Here is a 22,053-nt window from a genome sequence, read left to right on the forward strand (position 1 = left end):
ATGGGGCATCAGCGCACTCAGGACAAATTGGACAACAAATTTTGGGGTCCAATTTCTCCTGTTACCCTTGAGAAAATACAAAACTGGGGGCTAAAAAATATTTGTGGGAAAAAATTGTTTATTTTTACGGCTCTGCATTATAAACTTCTGTGAAGCACTTGGTGGGTCAAAGTGCTCACCACACCTCTAGATAAGTTCCTTAGGGGGTCTACTTTCCAAAATGGTGTCACTTGTGGGGGGTTTCAATGTTTAGGCACATCAGTGGCTCTTCAAACGCAACATCGCGTCCCATCTCAATTCCTATCAATTTTGCATTGAAAGGTCAAACGGCGCTCCTTCCCTTCCGAGGTCTCCCATGCGCCCAAACAGTGGTTTACCCCCACATATGGGGTATCAGCATACTCAGGACAAATTGTACAACAACTTTTTGGTTCCAATTTCTTCTCTTACCATTGGGAAAATAAAAAATTGGGGGCGAAAAGATCATTTTTTTTTCACAAAAATTATTTTTTATTTTTACGGTTCTGCATTATAAACTTCTGTGAAGCACTTGGTGGGTCAAAGTGCTCACCACACCTCTAGATAAGTTCCTTAGGGGGTCTACTTTCCAAAATGGTGTCACTTGTGGGGGGTTTCAATGTTTAGGCACATCAGTGGCTCTCCAAACACAACATGGCGTCCCATCTCAATTCCAGTCAATTTTGCCTTAAAAAGTCAAATTGCGCTCCTTCGCTTCCAAGCTCTGTCATGCGCCCAAACTGTGGTTTACCTCCACTTATGGGGTATCGGCGTACTCAGGACAAATTGTACAACAAGGTTTGGGGTCCATTTTCTCCTGTAACTCTTGGCAAAATAAAACAAATTGGAGCTGAAGTAAATTTTTTGTGAAAAAAAGTTAAATGTTAATTTTTATTTAAACATTCCAAAAATTCCTGTGAAACACCTGAAGGGTTAATAAACTTCTTCAATGTGGTTTTGAGAACCTTGAGGGGTGCAGCTTTTAGAATGGTGTCACACTTGGGTATTTTCTATCATATAGACCCCTCAAAATGACTTCAAATGAGATGTGGTCCCTAAAATAAAATGGTGTTGTAAAAATGAGAAATTGCTGGTCAAATTTTAACCCTTAACTCCCTAACAAAAAAAAATTTTGGTTCCAAAATTGTGCTGATGTAAAGTAGACATGTGGGGAAGTAGACATGTGGGGAATGTTACTTATTACCGTATTTTTCGGACTATAAGACGCACCGGACCATAAGACGCACCCCAAATTTGGGGTGAAAATTGCAGAAAAAAATATTTTTTATAAGATGGGGGTCCGTCTTATTGTCCGAATATACAGTATCTTACCTGAGGGATGGCGGTGGCAGAGCAGGGTCACAGGAGGCAAGGTGTCGGCAGAGGTGGGGTGATGCTGGGATCAGGAGGTGCTGGGATCAGGAGGTGCTGGGATGAGGAGGTGCTGGGATGAGGAGGTGCTGGGATGAGGAGGTGCTGGGATGAGGAGGTGCTGGGATGAGGAGGTGCTGGGATGAGGAGGTGCTGGGATGAGGAGGTGCTGGGATGAGGAGGTGCTGGGATGAGGAGGTGCTGGGATGAGGAGGTGCTGGGATGAGGAGGTGCTGGGATGAGGAGGTGCTGGGATGAGGAGGTGCTGGGATGAGGAGGTGCTGGGATGAGGAGGTGCTGGGATGAGGAGCTGCTGGGATGAGGAGCTGCTGGGATCAGGAGCTGCTGGGATCAGGAGCTGCTGGGATCAGGAGGTGCAGTGAGAGGTATGGCGTGAGAGGGTCCCTGGCTTACCATGCAGGCTTACCTAGATGGCAGAGGTGCGGTGGCAGAGGTCCGGTGGCAGAGGTGCGGTGGCGGCAGAGGAGGCGCAGTAAGCGGGGTCCCTTTCCCCGGTATGGTGATGCAGCAGGCCCGGTATGCAGCAGAGCCGGGTGAATCCTCTTGTTATCGGTGGGCGCGGCCATTTTCCGGAGGCCGCGCGTGTGCAGATGAAGCGCTCTGCTTCCGGGGCTTCAGGAAAATGGCCGCGGGAGGCCGCGCGTGCGCAGATGGAGATCGCGGCGGCCATTTTCCTGAAGCCCCGGGAAGCAAAGCGCTCCATCTGCGCACGCGCGGCCTCCGGAAAATGGCCGCGCCCACCGATAACAAGAGGATTCACCCGGCTCTGCTGCATACCGGGCCTGCTGCATCACCATACCGGGGAAAGGGACCCGCTTACTGCGCCTCCTCTGCCGCCACACCCCCGCAACCGCACCTCTGCCACCGCACCTCTGCCACCTAGGTAAGCCTGCATTGCGACTATTAGACGCACCCCCCATTTTCCCCCCTTTTTTGGGGGGGAAAAAGTGCATCTTTTAGTCCGAAAAATACGGTAAGTATTTTGTGTGACATATCTCTGTGATTTAATTGCATAAAAATTCAAAGTTGGAAAATTGTGAAATTTTCAAAATTTTCGCCATGTTTCCGTTTTTTTCACAAATAAACGCAGGTAATATCAAAGAAATTTTACCACTATCATGAAGTACAATATGTCACGAGGAAACAATGTCAGAATCACCGGGATCCGTTGAAGCGTTCCAGAGTTATAACCTCATAAAGGGACAGTGGTCAGAATTGTAAAAATTGGCCCGGTCCATAACGTGCAAACCACCCTTGGGGGTAAAGGGGTTAAAGTGGATCTATCAGATGAAATTCACACCCCAAACTATTTATATGTAGCTCTTTCAAAGACAAGTCCAGCAATACCATTACATGGCCTGTGTGCTGCTCCGTTACTGCGATACTTAATATACAAATGAGGCTGGAGAACTATGGTAGATCTGAAGTCTCCGTCACTCCAGCTCTTCGCTGCCGAGCGCCACCTCCTCCTGCTTGACTTGTGGCTCATTTACCTTAAGTCACACAGGACAGCTGTCAGTCCAGCAGGAGGAGGCTGTACTGGGCAGGTAATAGAGCTGGTGTGACGAAGGCTACAGATCTACAAATCGTTCATCAGCCTCATTTGCATATGAATTTGAACACGAATTTCCCTGTAACGGAGGAGTGTACTGGCCGTGTAAAGGAAATGCAGGTTTTGTCCTTGAAAGAGCTAAATTCACACACAAATAGTTTTTGGAGTAAAATTCTTGCATATAATCTGGTATGTTTGATCTCCCTGCTTAAAAGAAGCACTCGCATCAACATTTTTTCCTTGATACATGACAGCACCACGAGAGAGGGGATCCGCCCTTCAAGGACAGGAAACCTTCAAGATAAAAGGGGCGGCTCCTCTCTCCACATCAGATGGTTTCCTGTCCTTGATGGGGAACCCTCAAGATGGACTTCTGAAGAACAGAAGAGGATGCCTGGGTCTGGTGGATTTGGACAGGCGCTAGTCTGCTGCACCCTTCACCAGGTACCGGTAGTCGCCTCGGGGGCCATGTATTCCATGCCCCCCTGAGCGAAGCATGGCCACAGCCCGTGAGGCAAATGCCGTGTGAAAATAGAGCCTTGGAGGCCACATTGAGCGTACCCTCCCTGATGCCGAAAAATACCCACAGGTCCTTGGAAGCCACAGTTTGTGACCTCCCTGTTGACATATAGTGGCCATGCAGCCCGTAAGGCACATCGGTGCCCGGATAAATAAGTCTCCTCGGGGATTACAGGAGTACCCCCCCTGTTGAGCACAAGGAGCAGCCCCTCCCCCTCCTCCGTTGGCAGTACCTGCAGACAGTGGCGAGGTGGTTCCCTCCAGTGAGATGAATGGAGCGGTATATGGAAGGGGCAGCACTGCGAGGATATCATGGCGCTGGACAGAGAGTGCCGCGCTGCCTCCCTGAGACTCCGGGCACATTCCCCGTTGACTGTGGGTTTCCTCACCCGGCGCCGCGTACCACGCGACCGGAATTGAGGAGACACGCGCGTGCAGGACAGCATATACCTGACACTGAACCCCGGGCACAAAGCAGTGCGGAGGGAAGAATGCACGGATGCACATAGAACAGTGTGCAGGCGTCGGGGAGCAGGTCAGAGCGCGCATCGGAAGTGGTTGCCGGGTGCGCGCTCAGGCATGAGTGCACTGCTCAAGGGTCGCGCTGGGCGGCCGGCAAATGCAGGATCAACCAGGTGATTGATTGCATCTATGGGTACCGGAAGTGGTGCATGCACGATCAACTGCAGGTGATCAATCAATGAGATTAAAATGACAGGTGCGCACATACACCTGATTGCTGAGCGGCCAGTAAAAGGCAGGATCAACCAGGTGATTGATTGCATCTATGGGTACCGGAAGTGGTGCATGCACGATCAACTGCAGGTGATCAATCAATGAGATTAACATGACAGGTGCGCACATACACCTGATTGCTGAGCGGCCAGTAAAAGGCAGGATCAACCAGGTGATCCATAAAAAAAGAAAGAGGGGAAGTAAACCTATTTAAAGGAATTAGAAGTGCGGCCCTGCGTCACTAACCAGTCCAGGTAGAGTGTGACTGCTCTTGTTACGTGGTAGTGTGTAAATGGAGAGTTTTTCGCCGGAACATTTGTTACCACAGCGAGAGGTGGTCTCGCTCAAGTGAGAAGAGCCAGATACGCCATGGCAGCAGTAGAAGCCGCTCGGACAGTGTACGGATGGATCGCCATACCAAGGATGGGTCCTTGGTCTCACTGGGAGACGATGGGAAAACCAGTCAACCTCTGGATCCGGAGGTCCCAAAGAAGTGTAAATCAAAGGATAAAAACAAGGAATGTCCCTTATGCAAAAAAGCGTTAAAACCATCCTGGAATAAAAATCTGTGTCAGGATTGCATTAACAAGACTGTAGCTTAGGAAACACCCTCATTTTACAGAAAGTCTAAGATCACTGATCCAGTCAGAGGTCTGTAGGTCCATAAAAGCATTGCAGACAGCCGACACAGATACCAGGTCTAGGGACAGATCCAACCCCTCAGTAGCATCCCAAAGGGACTCCTCTGAGTCAGAGGAAGACTCAGATAGGTCTCATTATTCCGAAAGTAGCTCAGAGGAAGATACATTTGCAGTGGAGGCTACAGATAAACTTATAAAGGCTGTCCGCTCTACCATGGGGCTGGTAGACGACAAAGTAAAGAAGACAGCACAAGAGCTCATGTTCAGTGGGCTACAAAAGAAAAAACGTAGATCATTCCCTGTTAACGAACAACTACAAGAACTTGTTAAAAAGGAAACCAAAAAGAAAAAAGTGTAACGCACAATCAGCTCCTGAATTCCTGTGCACCTCCTACGGACCAGATGGCATTATTTAAGCCACAACGGAATACGGGTGCTCATTGAAGAAAGATAGTACTGGCAACTGTAAAAACTGAAAGAAAAACGAGCACTCACCATCCGTGCAAAAAATGTCCTTTCTTTATTGAGGCTTCATGTTAAAATAGCAGGGCATAGCAGGGAGAACCTGTGGTTTCTAGTGACGACGGCCGTTTCGCTCTCCTGAGCTTCTACGGGTCTAATGGTAATGTCAGGTAGGAGGACTTCTTAAGCACATCCGCCCGAGGAGTGCTCTCCCACCTGAGCGCGTCACCAAACTAAGAAGCTCCTACTAATTGGTAAGAAACATTAAAAACAATGTATAATAGAACAAACTTAGAGATGAATAAATAATAGTCCACAATATAAAGTGCTGCAACAAAATACAAAGGTTACCTTACAAGAAAACGGACATGTCGGTTCTGTCGTTTAACCCTAAGGGGCCCGTTGCATGGACTCTCAGTATCCACCTCCCCTCTCTTCTTAATAGAAGATTATGTAGGTTGCCTCCCTGTGCTGGCCAGGGTTACCTTCTCCAGTCCGGCAAACCGCAGGCAAGACGCTTCCCCTGCGTGGTGGGTACGTATGTGACTTATGAGTCTAGGGACTCCTTTACCAGTGCTGATGGATTTGTAGTGTTCCCTAAATCTAATGAAAAGGGGGCGTATGGTCTTCCCTACATAATAAAAACCGCATGGACAAAACAGAACATAAACCAGAAATGTGGTTCTACGAGATATAAAATCTTGAACTACATGTCGGACAGGGCCGATTTGGAATACTCTCCCTAACAGGTGATAAGTGCAAAAATTAGTGTCCACATTTTTGTGCTGCAGAACGACCTGGAACTCCAGGGGCAGCTAGAGCAGAAGCTCATTCTCCCACTCTCTGTACTCCAATCACTAAGATGGTGGTTACAGATAGTCATCTCTGAGAGGAGTCCCCTGGACATACACAGCCTCCAAAGTAATCACAACAGACTCACTATGGGTCCAAAACTCCTGGACTCAGGAGGAAAACGATATAACCTCAAACGCATGGGAACTCCTAACAGTCGAAAAAGCGCTAAGGAGGTTACTTCCACACTTAACAGGGCATCATGTGAGAGTCCTATCGGACAACCGAACAGCGGTCGCATACATAAACCACCAGGGGGCACCCGTTCTCGGTCATTGATGCACATAACCAAAAGACTCATGACTAGCTGAAAGACATTTCCTCTCATTATCGGCCCTGCATATTCGAGGTGTGGACAATCTAAAGGCAGACTTTCTAAGCAGGAACCACTTAAGGCAACAGGAATGGTCCCTAAAAAGGTCAATTTTTCAACAGATAGTACACATGTGGGTAAGACCCATTTTAGACCTCTTTGCCTCAAAAGACAACAAGAAAGTTCAGAAGTTCTGCTCCTTGAACCCAGCAGACAGGCCGTTGGCAGTAGACGCCTTCAGCATAGAATGGACGTCAGGACTCTTGTATGCCTTCCCACCAATATGTCTAATCCCAGCAGTTCTGAAGAAGATTAGGGAGGACAAGGCCAGGGTAATTGTAATAGCTCCCTTCTGGCCGAAAAGACCATGGTTTTACTGGCTGAGAGTGATGTCAGTGACGGACCCGTGGGTACTCCCGGAAGACCAGGACCTTCTAACACAGGGTCCCTTCAACCACCCGCTGAATTCCGGGCTACATTTGACAGTTTGGCATTTGAAGGGTCGTTGTTAGAAAAAGAAGGGTTCTCGGCTGGTTTAATAACCACCTTGCTTAGCAGAAAACCAGTAACGACCAAGATTTATGGGAGAATATGGAAGAAATTCTTAGTTCCTGCAAAAGGGCTTAGATCTGGGATTAGCTGTTAGTACTCTCAAAGTACACATTCAGCTTTAGCAGCCTTATTCAAGTGTGACCTGGCAAGCAATAGGTGGGTGGTGAGGTTTATCCGAGCCTGTAGTAGAGCTGTCTCCGTTTCATCCCCTACTCCTCCACCATGGGATCTAAATTTAGTATTAACATCTTTGACATAAAGCCCCTTTGAGCCGTTAAATACAACATTAGAAGTACTAACATTAAAAACAGCTTTGTTAGTGGCATTTACATCAGCCCGTAGGGTTGGGGATTTACATGCGTTATCGGCAGATTCTCCACACACACAAATAATGGACGATAGAGTTGTATTAAAATTAGATCCGGCAGATCTCCCCAAAGTGGTATCGATATTCCATAGGGCTCAGGATATAACCCTACCCTTTTTCTGTCCCAATCCTAGCAACAAGAAAGAGGACAGACTCCATTGCCTAGATGTCAGGAGATGTATCCTACAGTATTTAGAAATGACAAAATCCTGGAGGAAACAGAGGGCTTTATTTGTTTTATTCCAGGGGTCAAGGAAGGGCCTTAAAGCCTCAAAACAAACTATCGCTAGATGGGTGAGAGAGGCCATCATTGTAGCGTATAGTAGTGCAGGCAGGGTTGTTCCACAGGGTCTGAAAGCCCACTCCACGAGGGCCATTGCGACATCGTGGGCGGAGAGAGCAGATGCTACCATCGACCAAATCTGTAAGGCGGCCACTTGGTCCTTTCCGTTTACATTTTTTAAACATTAGGCTAGACCTATCTGCTACCTCTGATCTCACCTTTGGAAGAAGAGTGTTACAAGCAGTGATCCCTCCCTAAAAGAGAATACAAATCTGTGTAACTCATGGTGCCGTCATGTATGATGGAAAAACACAGGTATTACATACCTGGTAATGTGTTTTTTCATGAGACATGACAGCACCCTTATATTCCCACCCTGTTGATCACGTCATTATTTGGGTGCATTATTAGTTTTATACACTCCCTCGGGCTTCGGTGATTAGAACCGTAGAGGATGTATTATTTATGTGTACACTAACCGGCGGAGTTCCTCTCGTACTCTGTAAAACAACTGATGTGGAGAGAGGAGCCGCCCCTTTTATCTTGAAGGTTTCCTGTCCTTGAAGGGCGGATCCCCTCTCTCGTGGTGCCGTCATGTCTCATGAAAAAAACACATTACCAGATATGTAATACCCGTGTTTTATCCTCTTACTATATTGCAATCATCATATTATATAGCGTTGTGTACTTACAATTGCTCATGTTACCGTTCTACCCAGTTAATTCTTCTCTTTTCCATTAGGTCTATGATATCATGTGATTAAAAACCGACAAGCTGAATCCTTATAAGCGTTATGTAGTATCAAGAGGTCAATTTTCCCTGTATGAGTCATAACTCACTGCAAAAGTCCCTGGCAAAGAGGAGCGGAGCAGCTGTGTCAGGAGTTGAAAATGGGAGTGATAAATGCAGGGAAAAGAGACTTCCTCTTTCTACATAGAAAAGAGAAGAATCAACTAGGTAGTAAGGCAAAATGAGCAATTGTTAAAGGGAACCTGCCAGGTCCCCCCATGCCTTCCAATCCAGCAACATTCAGCTGTGTGTGATTAATCTCCCTCCCTAATTATCCCTGTATAGCATAATTCAGTTAAACAAAAGCTGGGGCGGTAGTTTCCCCTGATTAGTCAGCGCACCTTCCATGTTATCACGCCACTGTGAGCGTGATTAACATAATTTGCACTAGCCGGTGTCCTCCCCAGCTCCTGCAAATCTGTGCACGTACGCCGCACATTCCAGCAGCGTCACTGTGTCTCTGAAATCAGGTGTGCGAGTGATTTTTATTTATTTATTTTTATTTTTTTTTATAAAAGAAATTTTAATATCAGATCTCATGAATATTGTATTCTCTTGTAGTCCTCTAATGCAAAATACTGTGACGATTTACTTATTCAGAAAAGTGACTTTCATGTTTGACCTTCCAGCTGATGGAGTGTTGTGTGAACGCCCTTGTAACGTCCTTCAAAGAGACTATTTTAGCCGAGTGCCAAGGAATGATCAAGCGAAATGAAACAGAAAGTAAGTGGAACTACAAAATTACATTTTTGGTTTGTATTAACTGCCACTTTTCTATTTTGTCTTGTGGTATTCGTTGTTGTGTAGTTGATTTGGTCAAAAAAGGAGATTACTTTTTTAAAAGTCGCAGTTGATAAGTTGTCTACAAATGTCTGGAAGCAAAAACACACCCACCATGTCGACCAAAGAAGAAAAAAAATGTGTCCAGAAGATAGACTAAAAACATGCAAACTAGCCCGTTCATGACATATGACGTATATTTACGTCATATGTCTTGTCCCTGCCTGTATCTTTTATCACACATGACTGCTGAGTTGATCGACCATCATGCACCTCTAACAGCCACGAGGGGCGCTCCATCCTTGGCTGTTAACCTGTCCCGTTGTCAGTCTCTGACACGGGCTTTTGTAATTCCATCTCCCATCTGTGCGCCTCTGACGTGATCGTGGGGCATCGATGGGTTGCCATGAGAGCTGGGGGTCTGCTGATGATCCCTGTGGCTGGTGTTCATAGATCATGATTTCTGCTGAAGCACTGCTATGTATATCACAGACGATCAGAAGATGTTCAGAGGCATCCGGCAGCATACATGTCAAAATAATGAATAATGGCCAACAGTAAAATCTGTTTAGTAAGCCAAGGAATGGAAAGCCACTAGTGTTAGAAAGATAATGCGTTCCAGTGCCTAGGACACATATGATGGCTTGATTAAAGCAATGTCAAATAAATAAGGCACATATCATTACTGCAATGATTAATAAAGGGACCCCACCAACCCGACGCGTGTTTTGCACTGAAATGCTTCATCCAGTGGTAGTTTGATGCTGGTAAGGTATTTAAGGTATCTAGAGCCAATAAAAAAAAGAAAGAAGGGTTGTCCCAACAAGTCCAATGATTACATACCGCCCATATAGTGGGGATGATTGCGCCGTTGTCAGAGTTTAATCATGTGACCGGATGGAAAAGGTGCAGCATTGCATCACTTTCTATTTACAATGAAGCGATGCATAGGAAATGCATAAACAGAGCCAGTCATATGACATGATTTGACTGGGTTAGCGGGAAGGCGGAACTCTCAGTATGTGACCCAGATGGGTCACTTGACCAGGAAAGTTGTATAAAGCTTATCCTTCTTGGTCTAGGTAAATACAGTAAAAAGTTAAAAAGAAAAGTTATTAAAAATCTGAAAAAAATTGTTGAAATCACCCTCCGTTTGCCCCATTAACCCCTTTACCCCCGGAGCTTTTTTTGTTTTTCCTTTTTCGCTCTACTCCTCCCCAGAGCCATGACTTTTTTATTTTTCCGTCAATATGGCCATGTGAGGTCTTGTTTTTTGCGGGACAAGTTGTACTTTTGAGTGACACCATTGGTTTTACCATGTCGTGTAACAGAAAAGGGGAAAATATTCCAAGTGCGGTGAAATTGCAAAAAAAAAGTGCAATCCCTCACTTGTTTTTTGGTTGGCCTTTTTGCTAGGTTCACTAAATGCTAGAACTGACCTGCGATTATGATTCTCCAGGTCATTACGAGTTCATAGACACCAAACATGTCTAGGTTCTTATTTATCTAAGTGGTGAAAACAAAATTCCAAAATTTGCTAAAGATAAAAAAAACAAAAACAAATTGCACCTTTTTCCGAGACCCGTTGCGTCTCCATTTTTTGTGATCTCCGGTCAGGTGAGGGCTTATTTTTTGCATGTCCAGCTGACATTTTTTAATGATACCATTTTGGTACCGATACGATCTTTTGATTGCCCATTATTGCATTTTAATGGAATGTCGTGGCGACCAAAAAAACGTAATTCTGGCGTTTTGATTTTTTTTCCCGCTACACCGTTTAGTGATCAGATTAATCTTTTTTTTTTTTTTTTTTTTGATCGGGCGACAGCAGCATTTAACTAGTTAATAGGTGCGGGTGGATGGTGATTCCACCCGCGCCTTTTGCGGGCACATGTCAGCTGTTCAAAATAGCTGACATGTCCCGCCTTTGATCCGGGCTCACCGCCGGAGCCCACATCAACGCAGGGGATCTGACTATCCCGTCAGCTGGCAGAAAGGGGTTAAAAGTTATCGGTGCGTGATCTGAAATATGGATGTCTAGGGTTTTAGTGTGAAGAACTTGTGGAACAAGCAAGGAGCCCAACAACCAGTAGTTGATTCTAGCATGAGAATCGTGAGCACTCTCCAGACATCCAATAACCCCAAGTGATCTAAGAAGGATTGTATAAGTCTCCCATGTGTAGGTATATGCGGAGACTGAGGATTAGATTTATCCATGGCAGTGTCATGCACCTCATTAAAACCTCCACCCACAATCATATGTGATGTATCCCAACCCGCTATCTGTTTCAGCACTTCAGCTTGAAAATGTGACAGACCCCTCTGTTTTTTAGTGAAGGAGGCTTCTGCACATAACGTCAATTATTTTGCTAGTAAACAGTGGATGATTGTCCCTCACCCAGTGAGTTTCCTGAAGTAAAACAATATGGAAATTCTCACGATGCAAATAATTTAAGATTTTTTACACCTTTTGACTGGGGAATTCAATCCGTTAATATTCCATGAACACCACGAGACGGCACAGCGGACTTCTCTTGCCCAGTGAAATCTGCCATTAACCCACTCCAGTTCTTAAAATTAGCTTAATTTTAACTAATACATAAGATTGGGATCCCTGCCTATCCCAGCAAGTAGGCACGAGAATCCCTGGGTTGTTAATTTCCTTAGATTGAATGCAAAGACCCTCCCCCCAACCCCAACATTCTTAACTGCAAACAGAACCTAGGCTCTCCCTTTAACCGGCATCGCAAAATATGATACAGAATTTTGAGAGCAACAAATATCAACAACATGACAAACTATTATCAGACGACGTCACCTTGTGCGATTTATGAAAGTGCCCCTGAATGAGCCACACTAGATGTAACTCACGCCGGTTGAGTGGCCTCTTGGACTAACTTCAGGGCTTTCACTGGGTCCTCAAAGATCCAGCTATTTCCTGACATGTTAAAGCGCAACACCGCAGGACATTGTAGGCCAAAATCTAATGTTTTTATTTGCCAAAATCTTGCACACCGGGTTGAAGGCTTTGCGTTTGGCCACCACCAAGGCCGAGTAGTTCTGGAACACCAGAACCCTATGGCCTTCATAGGAGAGCTGTGTTTTCTTCTTATAGGCAGTGAGTAGGACCTTGAATAAGACCGGGCGAGGTCTACCGTTATCCCCACCTCTCGGTGTGCCCACTCTGTGTGCCCTTTCAACAGCAATCGATTCCGATGTTAGGTGAATATCCAAAGTCTTTGGCAGCCACTCGGATGTCAATTTTAGCAGATCGGAGGGGTGCATCGGTTCTGGCAGCCCCACTAATTTCAGATTTTTGCGTCTTGATCGATTTTCCAAATCGTCCACTTTAGTTTGGAGCTCTGTGATCACTTTCTCCTTTCCCTCTAGACGCACCCCCCAACTCCCTGGTGGCATCTTCCTGTCTTGCATGTTTTATTAATTTTTAATTTATTTCTTAATTAAATTTTGATATATTTCTGTGCCTTGCACTTTATTCTCTGTGGATTTTGTTTAGAAATATGTATAAAAATTATATATTTTTTTTTTATTTTTTCCTGAAACTCAAAACTTGCAGGATTTTTTTGTTAATCGCCCCTCATTTAAGAACTGCAATAAAAAGTGATCAGTGTTGTAGGTGCCAAAAAGTTTAAGTAAAAACATTACTTAAAAATAAAAAAGGCCACATACAGGTCCATCATCAGAAATAAAATATCAAAATGTCACCAGTCACAAACAAAATTTGCAACACAAACTACCGGTATTTTTTTTTTTTTTATTACAGTAAACTTTCTTTGCCACCAAATAAATAAATAAAGCTATACATGTTGGTATCACAATCATACTGAATTGAAGAAATCGGTAATATCGTGTTTTTTTTTGTTTTTTTTTTTTAATGGTTGGGGGTGTCACCATTTTACCGCATTTCACATTCTTTTCCCGTTTTTCAGTACCTTGTAAGGTAAAATGAGCGGTGTCTTTAAAAACTATAACTCGTCCCTTCTATAAACAAGCCCTCGTATGGCTATTTTGAAGGAAAAATAAAATGGTCGTGGCTCTTCTGGAAGTATGGCGGGGGGGAAATGGAAGCACAAAAAAATGAAAACTGGCCTGGGAATGGAGGGGTAAATATAATGATGGTCTTATGTGGACATAGTAGTGTGACCTATGCGATGTGTTTCCTTTGTTTCATTCTTAGAATTACATTTAATGTTTTCGCTGATGGATAAAGTTCCTAATGGGATTGAGCCAATGTTAAAGGACTTGGAAGAACACATTGTGAGCGCTGGATTAGCCGATATGGTGGCAGCGGCAGAGACCATTACTACTGTAAGTATCCTTCCTTTACACAGCACCGATCCCCGTGATGGCAAGGTTATAGTGTTAGGTTGAACAATTAAGAAATGTTCACTCCAGTTGCCTACTCCTGGCCTAATGGATATTGATCAGGTGCGCACTAAAGAAATAACATCAGACAGCACACAGTCAGATGTAAACTCTCCTTGATCAATCTATGGCTCAGCTCCAAGGACTTTATTTAATCAGAACCCAGGTTTATATATCCCCTGTAAGGGGGCTCGGTTAGCTCTAAAATGGGAGTGATCGGATGTATTCCATTGGTTAGTGGGTTGGGCAATGAGCAAGTCCGAGGGCGGATCCATGAGGTCATCAGGGTGGGTTGGTCCATGAGGTCATCAAGGTGGGCGTCACTGTGGGTGGATCCATGAGGTCATCAGGGTGGGCATCATCTTGGATACCAGCCACATGGTATGCTGAAACAGGAAATGGCAGCCATCTTTAGGGTCTCACTTTTGATCTAAGAAAGCTTGTAAGGTTAAACAATACACGTTATGGATCGCTTCTCTCAATCTCTTACGTCCTGAGGTTAATTAAGTATTTGATCTTTTTTTTTAAACATAAATTTTTATTTACAAATTGTGTCGAGCATTACATCTTATTGACATCGATCTTATTGACAGTAAATTTTTAACAATTAACACAATGTTATGGGGGTTAGGGAAGGGAAGAGGATAGGGGATATGGTGACATTACAATAACTATCCAATCACAATCTCTATATGCGAATCTGCAAAGTTATTTAAGAAAACCAATTGTTCAAATTTTTTATGAAATTGAGCAATATTATTATTAGATGTAGCGATTATTTTTTCCGATAGTGTCACTGATCAACGAGAATTGCCTATCTCGGACAGTGAGGGGCATTTGGAGTTTTTCCAGTAACTAGCAATTTTGATTCTTGTTGCTACAATAATATGTACAATCACTGTACGGAACTCATAGGGAAACGAGTCCAAATCAATAGCGAGTAACGCCTGCTGTGCATTAAGAGTCACCGGTATACCACAAATCTGGAACATCAGATGATCCACGGCTTCTGTCACAACTCCACCATATATGTAGCATGTCTGCACAGGGGTCTCCACACCTCCAGCACGTGTCTGGGGAATTGCGGACCATCCTAGACAATCTACTGGGAGTGAAATACCACCAATATAACAATTTCCTGGCGTTTTCTATGTGGTTAGTACATTTAGATTGGCTTCCAATAATTAAGAAGGATGCCCTCCACTGATCGGGTGTGAATGTGCAGTTTAGGTCTTTTTCCCACTTTTGCAGGTATGTAGTTAGAGAGGGCAGGGTATTCTCCAACATACAGTCGTAGCTTGTGGACAGCGCCCTAATCTGTGATGTCGGGTTCATCAGCATAGAGTAGAGTTTAGATGGCGGTGCAGGCATCTGTTTTTTCCTTTCAGTTAGGAAATGCCGGATCTTCAAATATTTGTAAAAATCCCTTTGAGGCACATTGTATTTATCTCGCAATGATGTAAAAGTAATTACCGTAATTCCTCCTCCTCATACAAGTTACCCAATTGAGGTAGTTTTGGGTAAATTCCAATTTTTAAGTTTGAGGTCCGGGATACAATGCTCCAGTGTCTCTATGGGAGCCTTGATAAATGCGGGTTTGTATAAGGCCTAATTTATTGGTCAGCACTCTCCATAGCTCCAAAGCCGCGTTTATTGTTGGGGGCATTTTTAGGTTTCTATTAGGGGTTATGGTTTGATGTGCATTGTAAAAAGCTGAGACATTGGAGGTTCTCATCAAATTTTTTTCAATTGCTATCCAGTGCCGATCATCATCATTATTCCACATGAATCGTAACTGTTCGAATAATGCGGCCCTGTAGTACCGGACCACTGAGGGGCACCCCAGGCAATCCCTTACTCATAGGGATGTAAAGCGTGTCCGCTTGGACTCTGGGTTTTCTCTCTTGCCAAATATATTTTAAAATCATTGTTTGAATCTCTTTTAATATTTTATTGGGAATATGACGGGGAGATTGCGGAACAAATACAGTATTTGTGGGAGAATGAACATTTTCACCGACGCAATCCTGCCCAGCCATGATAGTTCGTGTTTCTTCATACGTAACATGTCAGTTTGGATTTTCTTCCTCAGAGACTCATAATTCAATGATAGCATTTTATCTGCCGAGAGTGTCAGCCGAATACCTAAATACTCAATATGGTCATTTTCCCACTTAAAAGGGCTACGTATCTGATCTTATGGCTCTCCTCAACAATAGGAAATTACAGAGAAAGGAGCTGATTGTAGAACCATATTATAGAGAAATTGCCTAAAACCATAAATGAGTGACTGCAGAATAATGCAATAGTGGATTCTTTTCATTTTCTTTTATTTTTCCTCTTGTGTCTTTACAAGGATTCAGAGAAATACGTAGAACAATTACTGACGTTGTTTAATAGATTTAGCAAATTAGTTAAAGAAGCTTTTCAAGATGATCCAAGGTTTCTCACAGCTCGGGACAAGGCAAGTTTGTTTTTTTCTTTTTTTTTTTCTTTTCAAATTCTGTGTAATTTTTTATTTATTTTTTTAAAGCTGTAATTCATTAGTGTCGTTTTGTAAAGATTTAGAATACAACCATATCTGCAAAGCAAAAGATAAGAGGGGCCGAGGTTACGCAGGTAGTCATATAAGCAGAACAATTCACATTGCTGGAAATAGATGCAAGAAATGACCGTCGTAGACTATGACCTACATCACCCTTAAATTATGGACAAGGCACTGCACTATGTGTTGAGTAAAAATGGCAACCTTATACATGGCTTTAAAGGTGTGTAAACTACTAGGGCAACTCCTTCGCAATCACTATATCTTTCCCATGTAATATAATAAGTAGTACACTTTCATCCAGTGCTGGCACCGTTCCAACTATGTCAGCACCTGCTGTCTCAGGGCTTGCATGACATAATGTCAAGGGAGCACTGTCGTCATTCAGTGGCTGCTTCACTCGCCTCCGTCAGACTAAACTGACATTCAAAGGAAGACTAAGAGCAGAACCGCCGATTGAATGCAGGGCCCGAGAGACTATGCACCCGACATTGCTGGAGCTGTGTCTGCATCGGAATTGAGAATTGCTGTTATTATTTTACATGGGGGAAATGTAGTGATTGAGAAGGGGGTTTCAAAGTAGTGGAAAAACCCTTTAAGAAGTATCAGCAATAATGGAGGATTATTCTGTAAGAGAGAGTAGTTCAGTATTTATAGATGGTCATATTTTTATCATGAAGCAATTTTATAATTTGTCAAATATACCTACTGGATTCCATTAGCATACCAGAACCGTAGCAACAAATAGTGCTGTTTTTCATTGAGTTAGTTGAGTGATTACCAAAATGCCTCCACCTTCTCTGATATCACGTCCTGCTGTGGCTGTTATTGGCTGAATCATCTCTATATAGACTTCCTGCTCTGTGGCTATTGGTTGAATCATCACTGCAAAGACTTCCTGCTCTGTGGCTATTGGTTGAATCATCACTGCAAAGACTTCCTGCTCTGTGGCTATTGGTTGAATCATCACTATATAGACTCCTGCTCTGGTTTTCCATTACTGAGACATTGATGGCTTACACTTAGGATAGATCATCATTATCGAATTGATTGGGGTTGAACACCTTTCACCTCCACTGTTGTCCGCTCCAGTGATGGATTGAAATAGTGTATTGTGGTGGAATAGCAAAGCCCTGTACACTGTGTAGTGATTGTTCCTCAGGTACTGCAGATCAGCTCTTATGCAGTTAGGTAGAAGCTGACCTTCAGCCCCAGAGTGTGGCCACTACAATGTACAGAGCTATTCCAGCACTACAGCACTAGAGCGCGGCCACTACAGTGTACAGAGGTATAACAGCACTGCAGCACCAGAGCGCGGCCACTACAGTGTACAGAGGTATAACAGCACTGCAGCACCAGAGCACGGCCACTACAGTGTACAGAGGTATAACAGCACTGCAGCACCAGAGCGCGGCCACTACAGTGTACAGAGGTATAACAGCACTGCAGCACCAGAGCGCGGCCACTACAGTGTACAGAGGTATAACAGCACTGCAGCACCAGAGCGCGGCCACTACAGTGTACAGAGGTAAAACAGCACTGCAGCACCAGAGTGAGGCCACTACAGTGTACAGAGGTATAACAGCACTGCAGCACCAGAGCGTGGCCACTACAGTGTACAGAGGTATAACAGCACTGCAGCACCAGAGCGCGGTCACTACAGTGTACGGAGGTATAACAGCACTGCAGCATCAGAGCACGGCCACTACAGTGTACAGAGGTATAACAGCACTGCAGCACCAGAGCGAGGCCACTACAGTGTACAGAGGTATAACAGCACTGCAGCACCAGAGCGTGGCCACTACAGTGTACAGAGGTATAACAGCACTGCAGCACCAGAGCGAGGCCACTACAGTGTACAGAGGTATAACAGCACTGCAGCACCAGAGCGCGGTCACTACAGTGTACGGAGGTATAACAGCACTGCAGCATCAGAGCACGGCCACTACAGTGTACAGAGGTATAGCAGCACCAGAGTGCGGCCACTACAGTGTACAGAGGTATAACAGCACTGCAGCACCAGAGCGCGGCCACTACAGTGTACAGAGGTATAACAGCACTGCAGCACCAGAGCGCCACAACAGTGTACAGAGGTATAACAGCACTGCAGCACCAGAGCGCGGCAACTACAGTGTACAGAGGTATAACAGCACTGCAGCACCAGAGCGCGGCCACTACAGTGTACAGAGGTATAACAGCACTGCAGCACCAGAGCATGGCCACTACAGTGTACAGAGGTATAACAGCACTGCAGCATCAGAGCATGGCCACTACAGTGTACAGAGGTATAACAGCACTGCAGCACCAGAGCATGGCCACTACAGTGTACAGAGGTATAACAGCACTGCAGCACCAGAGCGTGGCCACTACAGTGTACAGAGGTATAACAGCACTGCAGCACCAGAGCGCGGCCACTACAATGTACAGCGGTATAACAGCACTGCAGCACCAGAGCGCGGCAACTACAGTGTACAGAGGTATAACAGCACTGCAGCACCAGAGCATGGCCACTACAGTGTACAGAGGTATAACAGCACTGCAGCACCAGAGCGCGGCCACTACAATGTACAGAGGTATAACAGCACTGCAGCACCAGAGCGCAGCCACTACAATGTACAGCGGTATAACAGCACTGCAGCACCAGAGCGCGGCCACTACAGTATTCAGAGCTTTGCTATTCCAGCACTGCGCACAGTTGACCACCAGTGCTTCACACCCCCACCAATCTGTGGTTGAGGACATAGCCTAAGGTCTTTAACATCAATAGCAGACAAGCCCATTAGTTCTTTTACACTTATGAGTACTAGAAAGTAATGCGTAATAAATGTAGAAAGTATAATGAGACAATGAAGTCTTGTTGGCTTCTCTTGTTCTTTATTTTTATTGATTTCCTTTTATTTCATCCGTCTCAGGCATACAAGGCCGTTGTGAATGATGCTACTATATTCAAGCTGGAACTGCCACTAAAGCAGAAAGGGTAATATTTTACAGTCAATAATATTTATTATTTTCAGGCATTTTTGATAAAAGGTAAATCTTGGCAAAGAATGTTGTTCAAATTTTTCTTTGAAGATTTGTTGTGAGGGCACACCACCCGCTTCTGATTTTTCTTTACGTTGACTATACATTAGGCTAAAGAAAACTTGTTTGTTTGTTTTTTTGTTTGTTTGTTTTTTTTCACCAACTATTTGGCGGTGTGTGACTGGCATGTCAGGCCCAACCTTTCTCTTTTCCAGCTCAAATTCATAGCCTGGCTATGAAGTATAAAATCATTAACGGGGGATTATCAATACCACAGTACAGAATACCAGTCGCATAAGTTGTCCAGCTCAGGCAAAAGACAACTGACCGTACACATTGCCCTTATTCATTAAAGTAATTTTGTAAGAATTCTGGTATAAATTGCTTGAAAAGTTTAAAAAAATGTTGTGACTTTTGGCATGTTCTTGCCAGTTGTCCCCAAAATAAGTAGAGCTGGGGCAGGACGAGAGCATGGCGACATCTCCCCTAACACCGGAAATGTTATTCCAGTCAGGGACTGGAGTAAGAGTTCTGGCGTGGTGCATGGTGGCGAGTGCCACTGGTTGAGCGTTTCTAATTTCTTAAGAAGCGTGCGCCTCTTAATAACTCAGGAGCATCTTACTCGTACACGCTCCCTCATCAAGAATGGCAAGAAAGCCGCCGGTCTCTGTAAATTTCAACTCTGTAGTTTTATCGATAAGTTGTGTTTAATAGGAATTTTTAAAACTTGGACTTCTTTCAGATGTTGTTTTTTTTTTTTACATACATGTTCTGTCTTCGTTTTGGACAGGACACTAACCCACCATATCTTTTGGGGCAAATCACTCTCGTTTTGTTTTTGTGGACTTTTTTCTTTTGTTATACACTGTAGTGGATAGGAGGAGTTCGCAGTTGTGGATTGTTTGAATGAAACTTGTCATTTTTCTTTCATGTATGAGACAATATGGACATGTGGAAGTGTCCTAAGGGAGGGCCCGTGTCCATTCTTGCTGCACAGTAAGAATTGCGGATACAGTAGGAGTTATAACCCTTTATAATGTAACTAAATTATTATTTTTATAGTGTTGGATTGAAAACACAGCCCGAATCAAAGTGTCCAGAATTACTTGCAAACTACTGTGATATGTTGTTACGAAAAACGCCTCTCAGTAAAAAACTGACATCTGAAGAAATTGAGGCAAAGCTCAAGGAAGTGGTAAGAGTTAATGAAGTGTTTGTCATATTTCCAGTATATTTGTGTGTGCATATATTATGGGAGTATATCTGTGTATGTGTGTGAAAATTACGCTGCAGAGTTACCTGTCTTTCACAGACCTATAGATTTGTATTGACCCTCGTCATCAGCGCTGCTGGAAAAAATGGACATGTCTCCATGTGGCTTGCAGGGATACAGTCCATGTAAATACAGACATGTGCATAGTAGCAGAGGTTATAATGGGTACGTGTGGTATTCGTAAAAAAAAAATGAATGCTACATGTACTGGAAACGCAGACGTGTGAAGGATTCCTGAGAGAACTGTGCAGAGGCACAGTCCTTTCCTCTGTGCAGAGGCACAGTCCTTTCCTTTGTGCAGAGGCACAGTCCTTTCCTCTGTGCAGAGGTACAGTCCTTACCTCCCATTCCTGACTCTGGTCGGCCTGATCTGTGCAGGAGAGAAGGCTGAAGGATCTTACAGGACATGTGCTCATTTACATGCCCAGAAGGAATTTCAAAGTGTGCGTCACCGTGTGTGCGCATGCTGATGTAGCTGAGCCATGTGAATGTTGATGTAGCTTAGATGCATTTTGGTAAATAAGACTAATAATAATAATTCTATGTCTATAGCGCTGACATATTCCGCAGCACTTTACATTTTAGAGGGGACTTTTATATACAACTAGCTGAAAAGCCCGGCGTTGCCTGGGCATAGTAAATATCTGTGGTTTGTTATAGCACCTCACTTCTCTTATTTTCCCATCACGCCTCTCATTTTTCCAATCACATCTTTCATTTTCCCCCTCACATCTCTCATTTTCTCCCTCGCACCTCTCATTTTCTCCCTCATTCCTCTCATTCCCCCCTAACACTTATCATTTCGACCTCACATCTGTCATTTTCTGATCACTGCACTATTTTCCCTCACTCCTCTCATTTTGCACTCACACCTTTTCATTTTCCCCTCACACCTCTCATTTTCACCTCAGTATATACATGTTTGTCATCTCCATTATATATAGTATACACCTGTATGTCATCTCCTCTGTATATAGTATATACCTGCTGTTTCATCTCCCCTGTATATAGATATACCTGTATGTCATATCCTCCTATATATAGTATATACCTGTATGTCATCTCCTTCTATATATAGTATATACCTGTATGTCATCTCCTCCTGTATATAGTATATATCTGTGTCATCTCCTCCTGTATATAGTATATACCTGTATGTCATCTTCTATATATATAGCATATACCTGTATGTCATCTCCTCCTGTATATAGTAAATACCTGTAGGTCATCTGCTCCTGTATATAGTATATACCTGTATGTCATCTCCTCCTCTATATAGTATATACCTGTGTGTCATCTCCCCTGTATATAGTATATACCTGTGTGTCATCTCCTCCTGGATTAGACCTCGTTCACACGTTATTTGCTCAGTATTTTTACCTCAGTATTTGTAAGCTAAATTGGCAGTCTGATAAATCCCCAGCCAACAGGAAGCCCTCCCCCTGGCAGTATATATTAGCTCACACATACACATAATAGACAGGTCATGTGACTGACAGCTGCCGTATTTCCTATATGGTACATTTGTTGCTCTTGTAGTTTGTCTGCTTATTAATCAGATTTTTATTTTTG

The 22,053-nt window shown here is 44.0% G+C and overlaps 1 protein-coding gene across 1 annotated transcript in view; it reads left to right on the top strand.

Moving 5' to 3' along the window:
• Positions 1 to 22,053, top strand: part of CUL5 (cullin 5) — a 99,423-nt gene that overhangs the window by 48,118 nt on the left and 29,252 nt on the right. The window contains exons 8-12 of the mRNA XM_069759141.1: positions 9,106 to 9,199; positions 13,455 to 13,585; positions 15,999 to 16,106; positions 19,100 to 19,164; positions 20,271 to 20,403. Coding sequence (XP_069615242.1) covers positions 9,106 to 9,199; positions 13,455 to 13,585; positions 15,999 to 16,106; positions 19,100 to 19,164; positions 20,271 to 20,403 — 531 coding nt within the window. The remainder of the gene's footprint in view (positions 1 to 9,105; positions 9,200 to 13,454; positions 13,586 to 15,998; positions 16,107 to 19,099; positions 19,165 to 20,270; positions 20,404 to 22,053) is intronic.

Source organism: Ranitomeya imitator, chromosome 3 (genome assembly GCF_032444005.1).
Source record: "Ranitomeya imitator isolate aRanImi1 chromosome 3, aRanImi1.pri, whole genome shotgun sequence".
Lineage (NCBI taxonomy): Eukaryota > Metazoa > Chordata > Amphibia > Anura > Dendrobatidae > Ranitomeya > Ranitomeya imitator.